Source organism: Rhinatrema bivittatum, chromosome 7 (assembly GCF_901001135.1).
Source record: "Rhinatrema bivittatum chromosome 7, aRhiBiv1.1, whole genome shotgun sequence".
Lineage (NCBI taxonomy): Eukaryota > Metazoa > Chordata > Amphibia > Gymnophiona > Rhinatrematidae > Rhinatrema > Rhinatrema bivittatum.
The window spans coordinates 46,374,985-46,398,704 of record NC_042621.1 but is presented as its reverse complement, the minus strand read 5'-3'; the positions used below and the strand labels follow the sequence as shown (position 1 = coordinate 46,398,704).

Sequence of the window (23,720 nt, the reverse complement as noted above, 5' to 3'; positions counted from 1 at the left end):
ATTTTGCTGTTCTGCCAGTGGTTTTCAGTAATCTGGGTGTCTCCTGAATGAATCTCATATGTTGACTTTTCTTATTTTTGAACACATTTGAAGTTTAGTAGGAATGCTCTAAGTTTGTGGATTGGTGCTCACACTCACATCTGTCAACTTTATAGATGGGGCTTCTAATTTTAGGTTTGAACAAATAAATATTGATAAAACATCTCTGATGTAAACAAAAAAAAAAGCCCTAGGTGTGTGTTGGATAAACACTGGAAAAACACCACTTCCCCTAGTACCCTCTCACCCTCCCCAGAAATAGTACAAAAACACTGATGATTTTTTTTTTTTTTTTTTTTTTGTAAACTCAACCCCCAAGCTGGAAAATAAACGCCTAAATTTACAATTTATAAACTCCTGAGAACATAAGGCCTTTTAAAAGAACATATCTGTCAGAAATATTTAAAATGGTTTCTGCAGAAAATGTGAGGTTATTTCTCAGTGGATCACTTTCTGGCAGCTGCTTACTGTGCCCACTAGATGGCGATAACACATGAGTGTGACAGAAGGGCTTGAGAGCTTCTTGAGCTTGGCTAGACTCAGCATTGGGATCCCAAATAAATCTGGGACCGTAGGGCAAATCCTCAGCTCCTCCGTCTGAAGTATGAATGTGGCACAAACGCTTGGAGGGAAGGTCAAAAAAAGGAGGTTTAAAAGAACAAATTATGGCCATAATAAAACAGATTTAAGCTAAAAAGATCAAGGATAAACCCAAGAAGGAGTGACTAGAGCTAAGAAACAAACTAGGGGCTATGAGGCTGGGATGTTGTATTTTATGTGCTGTGTTCCTTTTCAGGTACTGACGGAAGGGGAAAGAGCTCAGTGCAGGGAAGCATTGCACGGTCTCTTGGATCGCGTTTACCAGCCATTAGTGATTAGGGAGCTGCTGGTGCTGCAAGGTGCAAGCAAACAGGTGTGTGATCCACAGGCATGGGGGAAGGAATGGGAACAGACCGGGAGGTGGTAAAATAAAAAGCAGAAACAGAAAAGGGTTGACTGTATTTGTGATGGTAAGTAACATAGTAATGATAGCAGAAAAAGGCCAAATGATCCATTCCCTGTATGTACCCGGATCAGTCCAGACCGCTGGGTTGTGCCTCCCTTCCTTTGCCTTTGGCTAAATCAAATAGTGGATAAGGATAGAGTAGTTAAAAAAAAAAAATTTTTTTTTTTTTACACAAAAGTGCAAGTCCTTCCAAGGGGTGTGTGTCCCCGTCGTCCCTCCCCCCCACCTCTTGGTAGTAGGCACTGCTGGGGTTCTTACCACGATAACCTTTTCTGCCCGGAGACTGCTTCACGACCCGATGAGTAGGAGGATTTACCGGTGGGCCAGTCCCTCCCTCTAGTAGCCCAGTGTGATCCACTGGCATGGGGGAAGGAATGGGAACAGACCGGGAGGTGGTAAAATAAAAAGAAACAGAAAAAGGTTGACTGCATTTGGGATGGTAAGTAACATAGTAATGATGGCAGAAAAAGGCCAAATGGTCCATTCAGTCTGCCCAGCAAGCTTCCCTAAGTAGCAACTGCCACTCTGCAGTCTACCCCCATGTTTCTCTGAAGGGTAATTCCCTGTATGTATCCAGATCAGTCCAGACTCTTGGGGTTTGTATCCCTGCCAACAGATGGAGACAGAGAAAGTTTCACTGACACTGTGCATAACACAGTGTGCCACCTGCAGTCTCTCAGTATTTTTCTGTCTCCAGCAGATGGTAGATGGTGCATCCCTGCAGTCTGGAGTGGAAAAAAAGCTTGTTCCCTGTATGTACCAGGATCAGTCCAGACCGCTGGGTTGTGTCTCCCTTCAGGCAGATGGAGTCAGAGAAAAAAGCTGAAGGCACTCTCTGATAACCCAGTGTGCCACCTGCCAGCCCTCAGTATCTCTCTGACTCCAGCAGATGAAGGAAGACATACCCTGCGGTCCTGATCTTTTCCAAATTTCGGGGGTGGTTTCTATTGGAAAGAGGTTTCTTTTATCCTTATTTACTTTTGACTAGATCAGTTTTCATAAGTAGTTAAAAAAAAAAAAAATAAAAGCATAAAGTACAGATCCTTCTCCCCTCTTGTAAGCAGGCAGGGCGGGGCTTGGTGCCCACTAGCCGTGATACCTGGAGGACCTCAGTGATACCCGGGAAGGGGGGATTTACCGGTGGGCCGGTCCCTCCTCCCTACGATTCCAGAGAAGTTACATTCCTCTGAAGGGAGCCATATACTATTTCTGTCAAGGGAGGCGCATTCTCCTGGTTTAATCGGTTTAAGTGCCCAGGTCTCCGGAAGCACTTACGTGATTGCTCAGCTGTTTTGTGCGGCCATGCCGAGGGGATCGAAGTGTGCTGCTTGTGGAAAGCCGGAAGCGCAGCTCTCCCGTGATGGCCTCTGTCACCGCTGCCTCCCGGGGGCGAAGGGCCTTCCCTGTACGTACCAGGATCAGTCCAGGACACCTGGGTTGTGACTCCGCACCAGTAGATGGAGACAGACTAAAACTTGTGGGCGGAGCCATATATGCCCCTGTGCCAGTCACAGCCCCTCAGTCTTACTCTGTCTCCAGTAGATGGTGCAGGTCCAGTCACAGCCCTGCCTGACCTGATTTTGGTGGTTAGTCAGTTTTGGTTTTTAGGGGCTGATTTTGTTAGGCCTGATTGTTTTTGCGAGGTATTCGTGGCAAATTGGGTTTTGTTTTTAATTTTAGTCCCGGGTGCCCTGCCTCCCGGGGGAGTTGAGAGGTCCTGAGGGGACTACCCTCCCCCGGTTGAGGCCGCTGCCAGGGTTGAGGGACCCGGCTGAGCTAGTGGCAGCGTCAGGGGTGACACCGGGGAGCCCGGTTCACTCACCCCTGCAGGAAAAGGGCTCCAGAACCAAGGACAGCTGCAAGCTTTGTTAAAAAAGAAAAAAAAAAAAAAGGGTTTTTGTTTTCGTTGTGCGGCTCTCCGTTCCCTCGCGTCTTTGCTCCGTTTTGAGGGGGGGGGGGCGCCGGTAGCAGGAGGGAGGTCGCCGATTTTGAATTCTTAATTTTACTTCGCATTTCGCCGCGTTTCCCGCCCATTTTTTCGTCGCGCTCGCCGGCAGGCCACGAGGGTCGGCCTGCCGGGCCTGCGGCTCGGCTCACGCACGCTTTTCGTGGCAGGGCCTCTGCAGCTACAGTCGCACGGGCAGAGAGGGAGTGTCCGGAGCGCCTTGGGGGGCCCAGTCCAGAACTGCGCGGGGGGGCTCGACTGATAGGCCCCAAGATGTTTGTTTTTCTCCTGCACTGTGCGCGCGCGGCGGCCATTTTAGTTCCGGCCGCGAAATCGCTCGGTTCACAACAGGGGATACAGCCCTGCCCCCCCGCGCTTTCCCCGCAGCGGGATCCGGCGGGGGGGTTCTCACAGAGGGGCCTCGTTCCCCGTTGGCTCCCGCGGATGGTTCTTCAGATTTTTATCTTTTTTGCGCGGGTTTTTTTTAAAATATAAGCATATTTAGCGCTGCCGGAGGGGCGTCGCGCGGGGGGGGGGGGGCCACCCGCAGGTCTGTTCCGAAGGCTAGAACACTATGGATGTTGCGGGGGGCTCTCGGGAGCCCTCGCGGGGGAAGCGTCCGCCGCGTGGCGTACCTCAGGAGTCTGAGACGGATTCTTCATCGGCAGTTGACTCAGAGTCTCCAGAGGAGTCCCTGATGGGGGCCGGGGAGGCGGCTGCGGACGGTCCTGTCCAGCCCAGCACGGGCAAAGGGGCACTCGCCATGGAAGGGGATGACCCCCAGGTGGTACGACTATTTTCGCAGGGAGGAACTGTTCCTACTAACTCCAGCAATGCTTCAGGAACTGGCAATGGAGGCTCCGCTGGGCGGGGCCCGTCGAGAGACAAACATGGATCTGCCAAGAGGCAATCCTGGATCCGATGCTCTCCGAGGAAGAGGAGCATAGGTCTCTCGGGGCCGACAGTAGGATTTTCCTTTTCAATTTTCATCGACAGTTTTCCTGTTCAATGAATGGGATACGCCTTTAAGGTCGGTACGGCCATAGACAAGATTTACCCGCTACCGAAGGATGTGCTGGCACTCCTTCGCCGGCCCAAGGTGGATTCCGCAGTCTCTGCGGTGACGAAGAGGTCGGCCATTCCGGTTACGGGAGCCACGGCTCTCCGGGATATACAGGATAGGAAGCTGGACGTGTAACTCAAGAAGATTTTGAGGTGTCTGCCCTGGGTGTGCGGGCTGCTTTCTGTACCAACTTCGCTATGTGAGCGAGTCTGCGCTGGGCCCATATTCTTCAGGCGAATGCAGGTCTGTCGGCGGAAGAGACATCACAGGCAGATAGGTTGGAGGCAGCAATAGCGTATGGGGCAGATACTCTCCACGATTTGCTGCGTACGTCCGCTAGGTCCGGGGTGGTGGCTGTTTCGGCGCGTTGCCTGCTGTGGCTGCGCAACCTGGCTGCAGATGGTTCGTTCACAGCAGCTGCCCGAGGACAGATTCAGGGCGCGCTCCATCTGCTCGGCCAGATCCCGGTTCCGAGGGCCCAGGAAGTCGCGTCATCACAGGTCTACCGGTTCTTCTTATAGGTCGGCTTCTTCCCGTAACCATCAATGGCAGCAGTCTTTTCGGGGTACACGCTCCGATAGACAGGGTGGAGCCCCGTCAGCGAGGGGGCCTGGATACCATCGGGCCAGGGGGTCCGCAACGTGATGAAGCACGGCTACGCATTAGATTTTGTTCGTTCCCCAGCACACTAATTCCTGGTCTCGCCGTGCAAGGCTCCCGAAGCGAAGGCAGCAGTGCTAATCACCATCCGGCGCATGGAACATTTGGGAGCCATTTCCTCCGTTCCGATCAGTCCGCACGGCGAAGGACGTCACTCTATTTGCTTCATTGTTCCAAAGAACGATGGCACTTCAAGACCAATCCTGGATCTAACAGGGGTGAATAGATGCCTGCGGGTGCCTCACTTCCAAATGGAGACTATTCGGTCGGTGATCGCCTCGGTGCGTCCAGGAGGGTTCCTGGCCTCACTAGGTTCCACGGAGGCGTACCTTCACGTAGGCATTCCACCGTCTCTTCAGCGATGCCTAAGGATCAATTCACGGCTCTCCCGTTTGGGGCTCGCAACGGCGCCTCGTACTTTCACGAAGGTGATGGTCGTGGTGGTGGCGCAACTTCGCCGGGAGGATTTCTGGTTCATCCTTACCTGGACGATTGGTTGATTCGGGCGAAGTCCGAGGATCAGTGTCGACTGTCAGTGGCCAGGGGCCTACAACTCTTGCAGTCTCTAGGCTGGCTAGTCGAGTTCAACAAGAAGTCCATTGGTACCCATGCCGGTATCCACGCAGACCCTGCAATGCCTTGGAGCCGTATTCGATGAAACGGGGCAGGGCGTTCCTATCGCAGGAAGGAAGGTGCAAACTACAGGCTCAAGTGAGGCGCTTGCTGTCGCTCCGGCTACCGCGGGTCGGCGATTACTTCATGGTCCTGGGTACTATGGCCTCCACTCTCGTGTTGGTCCACTGGCCGTTTGCTCATCTACGGCCATTGCGGGCGTCCTTACCATCCCGCTGGCAGCCGGTTTCGGAAGCATTCTACCGTCCATTTCCACTCGTAGGCCGGGCGAGATCCGGCCAGTCCTGGTGGCTCGATTCCAGTCTTTTGACCTCTCCAGGGTCACTCCTATTGCCCAACCGGACAGTGGTGCCCACGGATGCCAGTCTCTCCGGATGGGGAGCAGTCTGCCTAGGGACGTCAGTTCAAGGCCTACGGTCAGCGTCTCAAGCCCGATGGGCTACCAACCGACTGGAGACCAGAGCGGTCCGTCTGGCGCTGCAATCGTTCCTACCTCTGCTGAGGGGGCGGGCAGTCTGTGTTTTGTCGGACAACGCAACCGCAGTGGCCTACATCACTCGCCAAGGAGGGACGAGAAGTCCACAGGTGGCAGACGAGGCGCGGCTCTTGATGGCTTGGTCGGAGCAAAATCTCACGACCATTGCAGCTTCACATACATTGCAGCCTCTCACATCGTCGGGGTCGACAACGTCCAGGCGGATTTTCTGCCGTCATCATCTGGATCCTGGGGCATGGGAGCTGGCGGTCGAAGTTTCGCCTCATCTGCAAGACGTGGAGTATTCCCCACATGGACTGGAGGGCCACAGGCCACGTGGACTGGTTGGCCACAGGCCACAATGCGAAGGCTCCGCGATTCTTCAGTCGGCGCCAAGGAAGAGGAGCAGAAGGAGTCGACGCCTTGGTGCTTCCCTGGCCGACGGATGTCCGGCTGTACGTCTTTCCTCCGTGGCCGATGTTCGGCACGATTATGCGCCGCATAGATTTGCACCCGTTCAACGTGTTCAACGTGATCATGGGGGCTCCGGCATGGTCTCACCGTCCGTGGTTCGCGGACCTTGTTCAGTTTGTCGGTGGCGGCTCCCATGCGTCCCATCCGTCTCCAGGGATTCGCGGGGCTCCTCCGTCAGGGCCCCGTCTGTTGGGAGGATGAGAATCCCTTCTGTCTCGCGGCCTGGCGTTTTGAGAGGACTCGGCTAAACGGGGAAGGTTACTCTGCCGTGCTGGTGGCTATGCTGCTGAGGTTCCAGGCAGCAGTCTCCATCCTTGGCGTACGTCCGGGCCTGGGTAGTCTTTGCGGTAAGGTGCGTGCAGCGGGGTGTGGATTCCACTGCCGCTTCGGTATCTGATGTTCTGGCTTCTCCAGGCTGGTCTGGCCAAAGGCTTGGCATGCAGTTCCCGGCGGGTCCGCGCTTGGTTGCTTGCGGGTCCGGATGTTTTCCCGTTTTCTCTGGGGGGCTAAGCTTCTCCGTCCGCCATTGCGTTTTCCAATTTGGTTCTTTCCACCTGGTGCTCGGCACCGTTTGCACCCTTGAAGCGCACAACTCTTCCGGATCTCTCTTTGACGACGGTATTTTGGTGACGCTTGCCTCGGCGCGGCGCTTTTCTGAGTTGCAGGCTCTCTCCTGTAGAGTACCGTTTTGTGTCTTTCTGATTCGGGGGTATTCTTGTGTCCGATCCCTACCTTTGTCCTTCAGGTCGTTTCGTCTTTTCATCGGCATCAGTCAGTGGGGCTGCCCGCTTTGCGGACGGGAGCTCCTCTGATCCTCCAGCGAGGGACTTCAAGGGACTTGTTATGCGGAGTTCCCTTCCACGCTACCGATGACAGATCTTTTGTTTTCCTTTTCGGGTCCAAAGAAAGGGGCCGCGGCATCCCGCAAGACGATTGTCTGTTGGCAAACAAGGAACCATTGGTTCGGCATACCTTGTGCGGGAGGAAAACCTATTCCTGGGGGCCTTAGGGCTCACTCGACACGGTCTCAAGCGGCGCCTTGGGCGGAATTTTCACAGGTGTCGCCTCAAGTGATTTGCAGGGCTGCTACCTGGAAGTCGTTACATACCTTCATTACACATTGCCGATCGGATGTTCGGGCTACTGATTGCGGGGGTTTTGGAGAGAGGGTACTCCGAGCGGGACTCTCTGCTTCCCACCCTCGGTAATTTAGCTCTGGTACATCCCAGGTGTCCTGGACTGATCCTGGTACGTACAGGGAAAGGAAAATTAGTTTCTTACCTGATAATTTTCGCTCCTGTAGTACCAAGGATCAGTCCAGGATCCCGCCCGCAGTGCTGCGCTGTTGTAACGGAGAGTCCGCTCATTGTTGTCTTCAGTACACTGACCCCTTGTTCTTCGCTCTCTCGGTTTGGAGAGTCTGGTTCCTGTGGGGGTGTTGGAGTTATTTTCGTTTACCTGACGAGTTTGTATGGTTAGCTATGTTGTATTATGGCTTTTCTACTTTGACATTCGTATGACTGAGGGGCTGTGACTGGCACAGGGGCATATATGGCTCCGCCCACAAGTTTTAGTCTGTCTCCATCTACTGGTGCGGAGTCACAACCCAGGTGTCCTGGACTGATCCTTGGTACTACAGGAACGAAAATTATCAGGTAAGAAACTAATTTTCCTTTCACAATTGCCTGTTTCAGGCAAAAGAATCTCTGTGCTGCATTCGCGCGGCTCAGGTAGAAGGCAGTTGGCTCCTCTCCAGCAACCTGCCCCGTCCCCGATAAGCACGGGAACGGTGGCCATTTTAGGTGCTTCGGGCTCCGATGCAGCACTGAGCTGTGGAGGAGGGGATCTTCCACTACTACTTTCCCCTCCTGATTTAAGCCCCGTAAGACCTCTGAATGTAGATTTTGAAGATCCTTCTATTCCTCCTCCTCCTGCCTTGCCTCCGGGGAGGGTCTTAAAGAGGCAGCCTGCTTTTTCCTCACAGTTTGTTTTGCTGCTGCACAAAGCCTTTATGGAAGCAAAGGCAGATTTGGATTTGCAGCAATTCCCACCGGCAAAGGTCCTTAGACCTGCGGAAGGGCAGGTTCCTACAGCTCCTATACCTCGTCCGGCCCCGGTCACAGTGGTACCGTCAGATGTTTCCCTAGTCCCCGCGGAAGGGATGGATGCCTTGGTACTTCCATGGCCCCGCGACATACTGCTCTACGTGTTTCCTCCTTGGCCGCTGGTGGGAAAGGTCTTGAGAAAAATAGAGTCCCACCGGGGCCCAGTGATTCTCGTAGCTCCAGAGGCCGTGATTTGCAGACCTGATCAACTTAGCGGTCGAAGGCCCCTTGTGTCTCGGTCACCTTCTGAATTTGCTGCGGCAGGGTCCAGTATTTTTCAATCAGGCAGCTCGCTTTTGTCTAGAGGCATGGCTTATGAGAGGCGGTAGCTGAGGAAGAAAGGATATCCAGGTGCAGTTATATCGACTCTGCTGCGGGCCCGGAAAGCATCCTCCTCACTTACTTATGTTCGAGTATGGAAGGTTTTTGACTCATAGTGCAGTGGGTTGAAGGTGTCCCCGTGCCGGGCCACTATGGTGCACATTCTAGCGTTCTTGCAGGAAGGCTTGAAAAAGGGTCTGGCATACAGCTCGCTTCGCATTCAGGTATTGGCGTTGGGCTGTTTGCGGGTAAGGTTGATGGTACATCTCTTGCCAGCCATCTTGATGTGTCTCGTTTTTTGAAAGGAGCCAAGCATTTACATCCGCCGGTGCAGGCCGTCTGTCCGTCATGGAGTTTAAATGTGGTTCTCCGTGGACTCTGCGGTCCTCCTTTTGAACCACTCAAGCATGCTACGTTGAAGGATTTAACACTCAAGGCAGTGTTCTTCGTGGCGATCTGCTCGGCTAGGTGTATATCGGAAATTCAAGTGTTGTCTTGCAGAGAACCGTTCTTGCGGATCTCGGAATCTGGGGTTTCGCTGTGAACGGTACCCTCCTTTCTACCTAAGGTGGTTTCGGCATTTCACGTGAATCAATCAGTGGAATTGCCTTCTTTTCCGGATGCGGATCGGACTTCTCAAGCTCAGGAGTTGAGACTAGATGTCCGTCAGTTACTTCTACGATATTTGGAGGTGACTAATCCTTTTCGTCTATCCGACCATTTTTTTGTGCTGTGGCGCGGTCCTAAGAAGGGATGTCAGGCTTCCAAGGCTACCATTGCCCGATGGTTAAAGGACACCATTGCTTCAGCATGCATCTGTCATGGGCATCAGGTGCCAGATGGTCTTAAGGTTCATTCCATCAGATCGCAAGCGGTGTCTTGGGCAGAGAGTCAATGTGTGTCGCCTCAAGAGATTTGCAGAACAGCCACTTGGAAATCCTTGCATACCTTTGCTAAGCATTACCGTTTGGACTTTTGGCAGCAGTGTGCTTCGAGCGAGACTCTCCGGGTCCCACCCCATTTAGGGCAGCTTGGGTACATCCCAGCGGTCTGGACTGATCCTGGTACGTACAGGGAAAGGAAAATTGGTTCTTACTTGCTAATTTTCATTCCTGTAGTACCAAGGATCAGTCCAGATGCCTGCCCAGGGGTATAGTATTCTGGAGAGTACGCTCAACTGTTTCTTTTTTTCTCTTTGCAGTGTTTAGGAGATTAAGAAGAATGAAGACTTTGACTATGATTTTTTATCCGTGCTCTTCTTTATGTTTATAGTTTTTTGACACAGTTTATTGGTGCAGTTGCACTATCTTGATCTAGTCATTGGTTATTCAACTTACCTCTTCTGCTTTGATATTGATTATACTGAGGGCTGGCAGGTGGCACACTGGGTTATCAGAGGGTGCCTTCAGCTTTTTTCTCTGACTCCATGTGCTGGAAGGGAGACACAACCTGGTGGTCTGGACTGATCCTTGGTACTACAGGAACGAAAATTAGCAGGTAAGAACCTATTTTCCTATCGAAGACGTTTGGAGCCTTCCAGGAGGTTGTTAGGCCCTGGTGGGGCCATGCTCACTGGTCTGAAGCCAACAAGCAGGGGTTGGTGACCCTGTGTTAACTTGATCCTAGTTCCATCGGGTGGATATCTGGAGGTCCAAATCCCTCATCCCCCATGAGGCAGCCTTGGGATCCTCCATTTGCTCTGTTCTAGTGGCTCGCAGGAACAGAAAAGTATTGCCTTTTCTTCTTTGTAAAGCCAGGCTTAGCTGGTAACTTGGGGCATAAAGTAGTTAAAAAAAAAAAAAAAAAGGCATAGATAGGTAGAGCTTTCTATTGTTTACTGCGGCCGAGCTCGTGGTCAGGTTGGCGGCAGAGGGTGCTGTTGTGGGTCGGTGCAAGGCTGGCCTTTTCAGGCTTCCCCAGTAAATGCTACATTTTCAGTATGTGGCCCAGACACATGGTCATGTCGTGTGGCACAGTTTGCCGTGTTTGTGGAGGATCGTATTTTCACCTCAGTCGGGCAGGCCTCTGTTTCAGGTGTGCCTCAGGGGGATCTGTATTTTCAGCAGCTACGTCTGAAAGAGTTCTGAAGGGCCAGGTTTCCCATGGGTGGGTCTGTGTTCAGTGTGGGAACAGTGGCCATGTTTGATCCTTCAGCTGGACCTTCTGCTGCAGTGGGGGGTGGGGGGGAATGAGGAATCCCTACCACGGCTATCTCCCGCCATTGCTGGCACAGGAGAGTAACGGGGAGTTCCTTGTATGTACCCGGATCAGTCCAGACCATGGGTTATGTCTCCCTTCCAGCAGGTCGAGACAGAGAAAAACTTGAAAGGCACCCTCACTTAACCTGATGTGCCTCCTGCATCCCTTCAGTATATAGAGTATCAAAGCAGAATAATACTAGCAATGAATCAAGCAAGAACATAACTGTAAGAACAAACAGATAAACATGTAACCTATATCTTTCTTTCTTAGTATAATGCAATAACATAACCTGAACATGTGTGCGCGGACTCCACAGATCCCCCTGTTATCCACTTCTAGTCTTTGGGTGGGTGTCTGGACTGATCCGTGGTACTACAGGAACAAAAATTATCAGGTAAGAACCAATTTTTCCCTGGACAATCCTGGATTAGTCCAGACCATGGGATGTACCAAAGCTTCCCTAAATCTGATGTAAATCAGATGTAAAGAAAGCTGGGCATTAGGAGGAGCAGTCTGAATGAATGGCTCCTAAGAAGGAGGAGTCAGCTATCTTGTAGTGTCTCAGATTTTGTATATTCCGCTATGCTGGGAGTAGCAATCTGTTAGGGTTCTCCGTGAGGAGTTAGCAGTCTATTATGAATCTGAGATAGTAGTGGTGAATCCCTGGGCCGGTGGCAGATGACCACGTCCCCGGGAGGATACCCCGAGAGGGACCACCGGCTAGGCTTGAGTATGGAGACACACACATTAGTTCTTTTATTAAACAGGTTTTGGAAACCACCAGAGGTGGCAGTAGTGAGCTGATATGCCCTGCAGGGCTGTAGTCCCTCAGGCACTGGAACCGCGATCCAGGATGGCTGAGCTGTTGAGAAACTGTAGAAAGTGAGTAGGTAGAGTAGACAAGGTTCATGAACAGAACTAGATGATAAAACTCACATAAGGTCTCAGTGAAGCTCAGGAGCTGGAAAGGTTTAGGCCCTCGAGGAGCGAATACCGGTTCCTATCTGTAATCTGAAAGTAAAGAAAAGAGCGAGGCCCCCGAGGAGCGGGTCCTCTGGTAAGTCCAAGGAGGCAGAGTAGCTTGGGAGTAAAGCCGAAGCAATCCCCTTACTCAGTTAGATAGTGAATTAGAGACCTTTAAATATTGGAAGCGGATGAGGTCATCTCAGGGGGACGCCCCTGAGGTTCGCGCCCTTGCTGGTACTTCAATCAGGCAACATGGCGGATATGCAACATCGAGCCGGTCCGGGGACGCCAGAGAGAGACTGCATGGAGACCTGAAGGGAGTCGCCACAGAGGTAAAGAGGGCGGAGTGAGGGTGTTGAGCAGCGACGGTCGCAACAGATATGACCAGGGAAAGAAAAATTGGCTCTTACCTGCTAATTTTCTTTCCTTTAGTACCACAGGTCAGTCCAGAGATCCACCCATTTGGTGGGGGGGGGGGGGAGGGAGAGAGTGAGTGTCGCTTGCATTTTTGTTTGGAATTGTGTTGTATATAGTGCAGAGTTGTTGGAGGTTTCCAATATTCACTTATTTTACTTTTGGGAAACAAAGTTTCCTTTATTTGGGTCACTTCACTTTCCTCCTGCTTGTGAAGGAAGGGAGTTTGCTTACAAAGTCGTTATTGCTACTATCATCTTGGTTTGGGTACAGGTCAATACTGAGTGACTGCAAATGGCACACTGGGTTATGTTCAGTGTCAGTGAAACTTTCTCTGTCTCCTGCTGGCAAGGATGCAAAACCCAGCACTGAGCCCGGGTAAGTTTAAAAAAAAAACCCAAAAGATTCTGATTCAGAGACGTTGGAGTTGTTTCAGTAAGACTTCCTCTGGTCTCCTTGCTTGGCGCACCGTACTGATTTTGTTCCCGATCTCATTGGTGTAAGGAGAACTGGGCTTCTGAGTGGATTGAATGGCTCCTGGTGGGATAGGCCCTGCTTTAGGTTCAGTAGGCACACTGCATGGTAGGCCGCGGTGGTGCCGTCTTGCACGCGTTTTTGTGTGTCTTGTATTGCCCACCATAGAGCGTTGGTATACATGGTGCATGCCGGCTCTGCGCATGATTTGTATACATAATGCCGCTCGTGTATGTACATGCACAACTCGAGATACAGAATTTAGGTAAACCGGCTGCCTTCTCTTGGGTGGAATTTTTTCAAGGCCTTCAAGCCTTCATATAGGCACAGTCTGCTTCACTTGCCCCTGTCTGGATGGAATCCCAGCCAGTAAGACCTCCCTCTCCCAGCCCACTTGGCAGACTTCGAGACATGCCTTGCCCACCAAGGGTATCCCTAGCAAGAACCCGGACAGCATGGACGAAGAATGGGATCAAGATTCCTTGGAAGATGGGGAAATCCCACCGGGTTTAACGTTTTTTCCTTAGAGATGAATTGCCAGCCCTGGTTTCCCAGACCCTGAAGAGGCTGGGAGTTCCTGGGGCGGACTCTGACGGAACCAAAGAAGAATCCCATTCTGGTTTCTCTACGGAAAGCCTTTTGCTATTTTCCAGTGCTGGAAGCCATTCAGGAGTTGATTGACCTGGAATGGGATGCCCCAGAAGTAAATTTTAAAGGTGGACGAACGTTAGAAGCTCTATACCCACTGGATCTGGCAGCGAGAGAATGTTTGCGTTTCCCTAAAGTGGATGCTTTGGTCTATGCCGTCTAAGCATAGACCAAAGCATCCACTTTAAGGAGCAGCCTTAAAGGATGCACATGATAGGCGGATGGATTCCATCCTTAAATAGGCCTTTGACGCAATAGCAATGACCTTAGATTGCTTCTTCTTGTGCCCTGGTAGCTCGTTCATGCCTGCTCTTCGCGCAGTAGGTGGATGACTCAGGGGCGAGTTCCAGAGCGGTTATGGAATCCACCGCCGTCTTTTTAGCTGATATTTGCTCGTACTTCGGCCAGATGAGTGGCCTCAGTGATGGCGGCCAGAAGACAGTTATGGCTGCGGAATTGGTCAGCAGACCCAACCTCCAAGGCAAATCTCAAAGATGCCCTTTAAAAGATCACTCCTCTTCAGAAGCAAATTGGAAAAGTGTCCAGTAAATGGGGCGAATCTCCAGTACCCCGGCTACCAGAAGATAAGAGAAAGCAGTTACAGAACCCCTCACCCATGAGGAGTCGATCCAGGGGCTCCCAACGCTTTTGCCCCTACAGAAACTCAGCATTTCAGAGGTCTTGGTCCTTTGGGAGGTCTCGGTCCTTTTGGAGTCAGCAGCCGACAGTGTTCGTCTCAAACCCCCCCCCCCCCCCCCAATGAAGTATTGCCAACCCACCCTCGGAACGAGGAGATAGGGGGTCGACTGTCCCTCTTCTACCAACAGTGGGTTGAGATCACGTCTGACAAATGGGTACTGGAGGTCATTCGAGAAGGATATGCGCTGGAATTTTACAGTACTCCTTGGGATGTATTCATGATATCTCCTTGCCGCTCCCAGCACAAGAAGCAGGCAGTGGAGACTACCCTGTTAAATCTCCTCAGGATGACTGCTATAATCCCAGTACCTGCATCCTAGGAAAATACGGGGTGATATTCCATCTATTTCATCGTGTTACGACTGTCGCTGCCCGACGTCTCCACTCCGCGCACCTTACCTTTTTTGCGACTCCTCCCGCATTTGATGGACGTCTGACTGCCGCAGCGTCTGCCTGCCATCCTCTCCGGCGTCCCTGGTCCGGCTTGGGCGCTGCATCCCGCCATGTTGTCCAGGTACCATAGGGCGCATGCGCTGCACGGCCCTGCTTCTTATTCTCTCTTTGGCGCGAACCTTAGGGGCGTCCCCCTGTGATGACGTCACGCATCCCGGATACTAAAGCCTACACTTTTTGCTAGCTAATCGAGTTGGCAAGGGAATTCTTACGGTGGGATATCCTTATGGATGGGATTCGCTCTCCGTGCCTAGCTACTCTGCCTCTCTAACTTTTGGACTTTATCCTAACGGGGTACCCGCTCCTTGGGGGCCTCTCTCATTTCTTGCAGGTCACTCTCAGGAACCGGTACTCGCTCCTCGAGGGCCCATGTTCCTGGCTCGCTGCCTGAACCTGTCTCTTCTGCTTGGAAGAAACTGCTGCCTACAGCATCAGTGAGTTACCAACTTTATTTCCTCAGAGCTGTGCCCTGGAACAAGGTACTCGCTCCTCGAGGGCCTGCCTCTATTCCAGCTTCTGTGTTACCTTCCGGGAGAAACCGCTGTGTGAGTAACTTTACCAACGAGGCTCTATACCAGAACTCTGTGTATGCTCCACTGTTCTCACTATCTCAGTTTTCTCCACTACTGAACAGCCATAGAGGGAATCGCTGTTCCAGTATCCTGAGGAACCCTAGCCCAGGCAGGCTTCATCTCTACTCACTACTGCCACCTCTGGTGGCTTCTCAACTCTGTCTAATAAAAGATATAACTCTATGTTTTGTTTCCCAAAGCTGAGCCTGACCCGTGGCCCCTCACGGGACTTCCCCCCGTGGGTGTGGTCAGCTGCCACAGTGTCCAAGGGTCCACCCAAAACCTTACAAACAATAACACATCGTACCCAAGAAGGAAGGTTCCTTTTGCCCCATCCTGGACCTCAAGAGTCTCAACCGACATCTACGAGTGAATCATTTCCACATGGAAACCCTACGCTCTGTGATAATTGCTTACAATCAGGAGACTTCTTAACCTCCCTGGACCTATCTGAGGCCTGCTTTATATATTCCAATCTGGCAAGAACATCAGTGTTTCCTTCGCTTTGTGGTATTGGGTTGCCATTATCAGTTCTGGGCACTGCCGTTTGGCTTGGCCACTGCCCCCAGAGCATTTTCCAAGATTATGGTGGTCGTAACGTCAGCGTTGAGAAAAGAGGGAATCCTGGTGTATCCGTACTAGGATGACTGGTTGGTTGATTCCGTGGAAGAGAGTCTCCGGGTGACCAGCAGGGTGACCTCCTTGCTTCAGGAACTTGGTTTTATTGTAATCCTGGACAAAAGCAGTCTCAAACCCACCCAGTCCTTGGAATATCTGGGAGTCCGGTTCGACACCAAGCAGGGCCAAGGTCTTCCTCCCGACCACGCGGATAAGGAAGTTGATGTCCCAAGTGCATCTGTTGCTGAACACAATACCCCCGACAGTGTAGAGCTATCTTCAAGTCCTCGGTTTGATAGCGACAACCCTGGAAGTAGTGCCGTAGGCAAGGGCACACATGTGACCACTTCAGCGCTCACTGCTGTCATGTTGGAACCCACTGTCTCAAGACTATTCGATTTGCCTTCACTTACCGATAAAATTATGCTCTCAGCAACAGTGGTGGCTACAGGAAGCTCACCTGGGCAGGGATGTACCCCTGTCCCTCCGAACTGGCTGGTCCTCACAACAGACGCAAGCCTATGGGGTTGGGGAGCTCACTGTCAGGAACTGACGGCCCAGTGGCGTTGGAACAAGGAAGAGGCCCTCTGGAACATAAACCGCCTGGAAACCCGGGCAGTCCGATTGGCGTGTCTACAATTCAGCCACATACTTCAGGGTCAAGTGGTCCGCGTAATGTCGGACGACACAACAACGGTAGAGTACATCAACCGCCAGGGTGGAACCAAAAGCAAGCAAGTGTCACAGGAGATAGATCTCCTTATGGAATGGACAAAAATACATCTACAGATGATCTCAGTCTCTCACATTGTAAGAAAAGGCAATGTCAGAGCAGACTTTCTAAGCAGGGAGAGTCTAGATCCAGGAGAGTGGGCATTGTAGGCCAAAGCCTTTCAGCTGGTAGTAGATCGCTGGGGGTCTCCCGTCCATCGACCTGCTGGCCGCATCTCAAATGCGAAGGTTCCCCAATTTCTTCAGTAGCAGAAGAGAGCAGTTGACCCTGGGGATTGACGCTCTCGTTCAGACCTGGCCGGAAGAGGAGCTGCTATATGCCTTCCCTTTATGGCCTCTCCTGGGCAGGATCATTCGTTGATTTGAGCGTCACAGGGGATTAGTTCTACTAGTAGCTCCAGATTGGCTCAGGCATCCGTGTTATGCGGACATGCGGAGACTCCTGGTGGATACCCCCTTTGCCTTTCACCACACGGACCTGCTACAGCAGGGACCGGTCCTTCATGAGGATCCAACTCGATTCTGTCGAATGGTCTGGCTTTTGAGAGGGCTCGCCTGATGAAGCGAGGATATTCGGCGGCATTAATTGCCACCTTACTCTGTGCTCAGAAGTTCTTTTCGTCCCTAGCGTATGTGCAGGTCTGGAGAGTATTCGAGGCCTGGTGTGAGGAACACGATGTTTCCCCTCGGATGGTCAAAATCCCACTAATTCTGGAATTTTTGCAGGATGGCTTAAATAATGATTTGACCCTTAACTCCTTGAAGGTCCGGGTAGCAGCTCTCTCCTATTTCAGGGGCAAGGTGATGGAACCCCCCTGTCAGCTCATCCGGACATGGCCTGTTTTCTGAAAAGGGGGATGGACCTCTGGCCACCCCTACAGTGGTCGGTTCCCTTGTGGAATCTTAATCTAGTATTGGAGTTTTTGGCAGGGCCCTCCTTTCAGCGGCTGCGCAGTATTTCCTCGTGTTTATTAACCCTGAAAATGGTGTTCCTGGTGGCTATATGCTCAGCACGTCGCATCTTAGAATCTCAATCGAATCAGTCCATTTCGCTGACATCCCTAGATAAGCTCAAGGAAATGGAAGAATAGCGCCGCCTCTATCATTTGAATGTCTGTACGCTTTTGGTGCAGTATCTGGAAGTTTCAGAACTGGTCTGCAAGATGGACCCACCTGTTTGTCCTTCACCGTGGAAGGAAGCAGGGCGAATCAGCTTTGTGGGCTACCATAGCTCGCTGGATTAAGGAGGTGGTCAAGGAGCCTATGTGGAGGCAGGAAAGCCATTACCCCTTCAGGTTAAAGCTCATTCCACTAGGGCTCAGGCAATCTTATGGGCGGAAGCTAGACTGCTGTCTCCCATTGATATCTGCTGAGCGGTGATGTGGTCCTCCTTGCACACCTTCTCCAGGTTCTGTCACCTGGATGTTCAGGCCGGTGAGGATGCAGCCTTTGCAAGGGCGGTGTTAACTGGACTGCGGGAGCTTTTGTACATTCCATTGGTCCTGATTCCATCTAGCTACATGCTAGGAAATAGTGAAATTACTTTCCTGATTATTTAGTTTTCCTTAATGTAGACAGATGGACTCAGCATTCCACCCATGGCTGCCCACGAATGGTGCCAAGGATTCACCCGTGGAGTGGATATCGATTCCAAGAGATTATGGGTGAGCCGTCATCCAGTCCCTAGATCAGGTCATCTATAATCTTACTGGGCTTCAGTGTTTGTTTGGTTGAGTACAGTTACGGTAATCTGTTTTTAATTGTGTTTTCAATAGTATGTCCACAATGACTTTTCAAGAGAATACTGAAGGGCTGAGGTCACTGCAGGGGTGTATGAAGGTTGACGTCAGCTTTGAAACCTGACTCCGTCTCCATCTGCTGGCAGAGGAGCATAACCCATTGGTCCTGAGTCCATCTGTCTACACTAAGGAAAAAGAAATTATCAGGTAAGTGATTTCTCCAATTTACTCATTGCTTGCTCAAGGTTTCTGATTCTTCGATTACCAAACCTCATATGGCTGCTCCTTTTCTCCTGGCGCTTAGGGGTGCCCCTTCTTTGAAGGAAGCAGCGACATTGATCGGTGTATGTTTCTCTACTTTAGGGCTCGCAGCCCCATGCTGCTCCATGCTCCAAGCACTTAGTGCATGCACCGGCCTGGCTGAGGAGGCTCTGTGGACAGCTTCTCTCCGAGAGGCTTATGAGACCCAACGGTGTCCAGGCAGTTCTTCGAGGAATCTTAGAGGGAGCTGGAGGTGAGCACTGGGGTGGGGAGAAAGCGCGGAGGGCTTTCTCAAGCCAGTAAGGATGTGAGTGGGAGCCGCTTCCTATGCTTGAGAATGCCTGATGCCATCTTTACATCTACTTTTACCAAAGTCTGATGGTCCTTTCATCCCTTTTATTTCTAGCTGGTGATGCTGCCGCAGATTGGAGGACGTGTAGTGTGGTTGGCAAGATACTAGCGTGCTGCCCACAGCAATCGCTCTCCTTGGACAGTTACTACCAGCTGGTGTGCCCCCAGGTATGGAACCCTACTCCCTGCTTCACTCAATCATAGTCCATGAAAAAGTGATGCCCTGCTGTGTGACATTACCTTTCAGTCCCAGTCTAGAATTAACTTATTCACAAGGATAGGCACCAAACAATAGATTTCACATTTTCAGAATGTGCCTCATGGTGTGTTTGTCCACTGACTATCAAACTCAGCATTGTAGAACAGGTAGTAAAGTGTTGGTAGGCTGTATGTGATGACTTGTTACCCATCAGTCTTCTATTTGTGCTGGTGTGCAGAGGGTGCTCAGCAGTGCAGTGTCGCATGTGGAAAGCAAGTATTTTTTATGCAAATGTGACTGCCTGGTGCATGTGTGGAAGCATGCTGTGCTGTATTGGATCTACATCTTCCATTATATGTGGAAATAAGTTGTGCTGGAGCTGCTGGATGTGGAAGTTTGGTGTGCTGTGCTATGTTGAAGCTGTAGCCTCTGCTGGATGTGGAAGTGTGCTGTGCTCGAGCTACATCCTCCTCTGGAGATATCCAGAGCTGGTCTGAGATTAAGCCTAGCACTGATCTGGTGTTTTGTACTCTCCTCTTCTGCTGTTTTCTTAGCACATTCATTTCTCTCTCAGATTCTGGACTTACTGCACATGATGGATAACATGACAGCACGTCATTTTCAGCAAGTTGCCTCCGTGACAGTTCTTGCCATGGCACAAGAGAAGCCTGCACTGGCCTTGAAGTACCTGCTGTACCCATTGCTGGAGCCACTGCTGCGCTGCTTGGATATGCCAGGTAGAGTCCGATCTGAGCCAGTGATGTGCACCTGCCCTGGTCACATGACTGGGTAGTGGTGTGAGGTTTGTAGGAAGGGGTTTCCTCTTCATACCCCAGATCAGTCCAGACAAGTGGGTTTATGCATCCCTACCAGCAGGTGGAGGCAGAGAGCAAAACTTTGAGGCACTGCTACTTAACCGAGAGTGCCACCTGCAGTCCCTCAGTATTTCTTTGTCTCCAGCAGATGATAGAAGTGCAAACCTGCAGTCAGATAGTTAAAAAATGTTTTAGCTTAGGGTTAGTAAGAAGATAGAAGATGGGTGGATGTATTAGTGTATTCACTATATATCTGGTAGTGACCTACAAGGGAATTGTGAGGAACATAAGAAAATGCCATACTGGGTCAGACCAAGGGTCCATCAAGCCCAGCATCCTGTTTCCAACAGTGGCCAATCCAGGCCATAAGAACCTGGCAAATATCCAAAAACTAAGTCTATTCCATGTAACCATTGCTAATGGCAGTGGCTATTCTCTAAGTGAACTTAATAGCAGGTAATGGACTTCTCCTCCAAGAACTTATCCAATCCTTTTTTAAACACAGCTATACTAACTGCACGAACCACATTCTCTGGCAACAAATTCCAGAGTTTAATTGTGCGTTGAGTAAAAAAGAACTTTCTCCGATTAGTTTTAAATGTGCCCCATGCTAACTTCATGGAGTGTCCCCTAGTCCTTATACTATCCGAAAGAATAAATAACCGATTCACATCTACCCGTTCTAGACCTCTCATGATTTTAAACACCTCTATCATATCCCCCCTCAGTCGTCTCTTCTCCAAGCTGAAAAGTCCTAACCTCTTCAGTCTTTCCTCATAGGGGAGTTGTTCCATTCCCCTTATCATTTTGGTAGCCCTTCTCTGTACCTTCTCCATCGCAATTATATCTTTTTTGAGATGCGGCGACCAGAATTGTACACAGTATTCAAGGTGCGGTCTCACCATGGAGCGATACAGAGGCATTATGACATTTTCCGTTTTATTCATCATTCCTTTTCTAATAATTCCCAACATTCTGTTTGCTTTTTTGACTGCTGCAGCACACTGAACCGACGATTTCAATGTGTTATCCACTATGACACCTAGATCTCTTTCTTGGGTTGTAGCACCTAATATGGAACCCAACATCGTGTAATTATAGCATGGGTTATTTTTCCCTATATGCATCACCTTGCACTTATCCACATTAAATTTCATCTGCCATTTGGATGCCCAATTTTCCAGTCTCACAAGGTCTTCCTGCAATTTATCACAATCTGCTTGTGATTTAACTACTCTGCACAATTTTGTGTCATCTGCAAATTTGATTATCTCACTCGTATTTCTTTCCAGATCATTTATAAATATATTGAACAGTAAGGGTCCCAATACAGATCCCTGAGGCACTCCACTGTCCACTCCCTTCCACTGAGAAAATTGCCCATTTAATCCTACTCTCTGTTTCCTGTCTTTTAGCCAGTTTGCAATCCACGAAAGGACATCGCCACCTATCCCATGACTTTTTACTTTTCCTAGAAGCCTCTCATGAGGAACTTTGTCAAACGCCTTCTGAAAATCCAAGTATACTATATCTACCGGTTCACCTTTATCCACATGTTTATTAACTCCTTCAAAAAAGTGAAGCAGATTTGTGAGGCAAGACTTGCCCTGGGTAAAGCCATGCTGACTTTGTTCCATTAAACCATGTCTTTCTATATGTTCTGTGATTTTGATGTTTAGAACACTTTCCACTATTTTTCCTGGCACTGAAGTCAGGCTAACCGGTCTGTAGTTTCCCGGATCGCCCCTGGAGCCCTGAGTTTAAGTTAAGAGGCTGATTTTTTTTTTTTTTTTAAAGTGTGAAAGTGACACCTGCCTATAAATTAAAGGATGAGCTAGGGGTGGGAAAATACCAACACACAAACTTCTGTTTGTTGCCTGTTCTGACTACCTATTTAAAAGAAAACACACACACACACACCAAATAATATACCCCAATAGTTTACTTCTCCCCAATTCTTTTAAGTTTTAGAAATTTCTCCAAGCAATACTTATGATTCTTTCCAGCCACCAGAAAGGTGATCCTCTCCTCTCAGTGCTCCCACTGATGATGGTGTCTTGTTGTGGGCAGTTCCTTCCTTTTTGCCCAAGGTAGTGTCTTTCACCTTACAAAACAGACTGGAAGATAGTCTGTCAGAGACCATCACTGTAGAAATTTTAACTTTTGCTTTTACATAAACTATTAATAATAGAATAACCTGGATCAGTCCAGACTACTGGGTTTTGCCTCCCTTCCAGCAGATGGAGACAAAAACTTCGAGTGTGCCCTCTCTTAACCTGGTGTGTCACCTGCTGCTCTTCAGTATTTCTCTGTCTCCAGCAGATGGAGGTGGCACAAAACCTGCGGTTCTGATCCAAGCTAGATTAAAAAAAAAAAATTAATAAGGGAATTAGAAAGAATTCAGATTTGGCCTCCCAGGGAGTTGTAAGGTCCTGGTGGGACCATCCTCCCTAGTTGTAGGCATTGGACGAGCAGGGGTTGGGAAACCTAAATTTGCTCTTCTCTGGAGGGGTGACAGCTGGTGGTCCAGCTCCCTCCCTTGGCTCCAGCCTCCTTCAGCCTTTGCCAGCTCTTCAGGAAAGTAACCTTTCTCTTGTCTACTGTTAAAAGTTTTTGAGTTAAAAAAAAAAGTGGTTTTATTTTTGTCAGCTACAGCTTGCTTCGGGCAGTGTTATTAGGCTGAGCTGCGAGGCTGGTTGCTGATTTCGGGCCCAGGAGGGCCGTTGGAAGTGAGGTCGGTGTTTATTCTTCCCTCCCAGGCATTCTTCCTCCCCACTCCCGTGGCTGCCGGCGTCTGCCCCATGCTGCTTAAGCACCAGCATGCTGCGCTCGAGCCAATGCTCATGTTGTGGTGAGCAGCTGGTGAGCAGCATTTCTTCCGGCTGCTGCGATCACTGCCTCCCCGGTTGGGAGGGCTGTTCAGGCACGTTTGTAGGGGCGAGGGTGCAGCAGTCGAGTGCTGGGAAGCTGCTTGCCACTCCGGAGTTCCCAGCCGCTTGGAGGCAGCGGTAGCTTATGGGGCAGATGCCCTCTATGTTTGCTTCGTACTTTCTTGCGTACCATGGTCTCGGCAGTCTTTGCACGTAAACTGTTGTGGCTCCGCAATTGGTCCGCGGATGTTTCCTCCAAGGAACAGCTGGGGGCACTCCCTTTCAAAGGCAAACTTCTCTTCAGAGAAGACCTGGAGCAGCTGATCAAGAATCTGGGCGAGAACAAGGAAGGAAGGGATTCTGGTGCATCCCTACCTGGACGATTGGCTTATCCAAGTGAAGTCAGAGGTTCTATGCTCCCAGGCAGTGGAGGTAGTCTTACATCGCTTGAGGTCCCTGGGCTGGGTAGTCCACCTTGCCAAGAGCCGTTTAGTCCCCTCCCAGGTCCTGGAATTTTTGGGAGCGCTCTTCGATACCCAAGTGCGCAAGGTCTATCTCTCTGAAGATAGGATTTGTAAGCTGCAGGGCCAAGTCTGGAATTTGTTGCGAGCCTTGATGCCCAGATTCTGGGATTATTTACAGGTTCTTGGTTCCATGGCATCTAGCTTAGAGCTAGCCCCGTGGGCCTTTGTGCATATGAGACCTCTGCAAGCTGCGCTGCTGGCCCACTGGAACCCGCCGTCAGAACAATTCCATCTTCCTGTTGCACCCATCGGTCACAGACAGCTGCGACCTTTGCTGCTCACGTCATTTTGCCCAGTAAACTCGATTCTGGCTAAGATGACCGTCTCTGCTTCTGCACATTGACCTCCCTGGCGTTCCCGAGACAGCGACGGTGATCCCAGTCACCATCTTGAACCCAGAGTGACCTAGGGCACACGTGCGTCTGCCTCCTTCTTGTGCACGTCATGCCAGGAACCTCGGGG

At 50.6% G+C, this 23,720-nt stretch overlaps 1 protein-coding gene across 1 annotated transcript in view; it reads left to right on the top strand.

Annotated features, from left to right (window-relative positions):
* The window catches only part of TANGO6 (transport and golgi organization 6 homolog), a 308,257-nt gene that overhangs the window by 8,299 nt on the left and 276,238 nt on the right, over positions 1 to 23,720 (top strand). Inside the window, 4 exon segments of the mRNA XM_029610664.1 lie at positions 836 to 952; positions 18,602 to 18,752; positions 18,906 to 19,018; positions 19,624 to 19,786. Of these exon segments, the coding sequence (XP_029466524.1) occupies positions 836 to 952; positions 18,602 to 18,752; positions 18,906 to 19,018; positions 19,624 to 19,786 (544 nt within the window).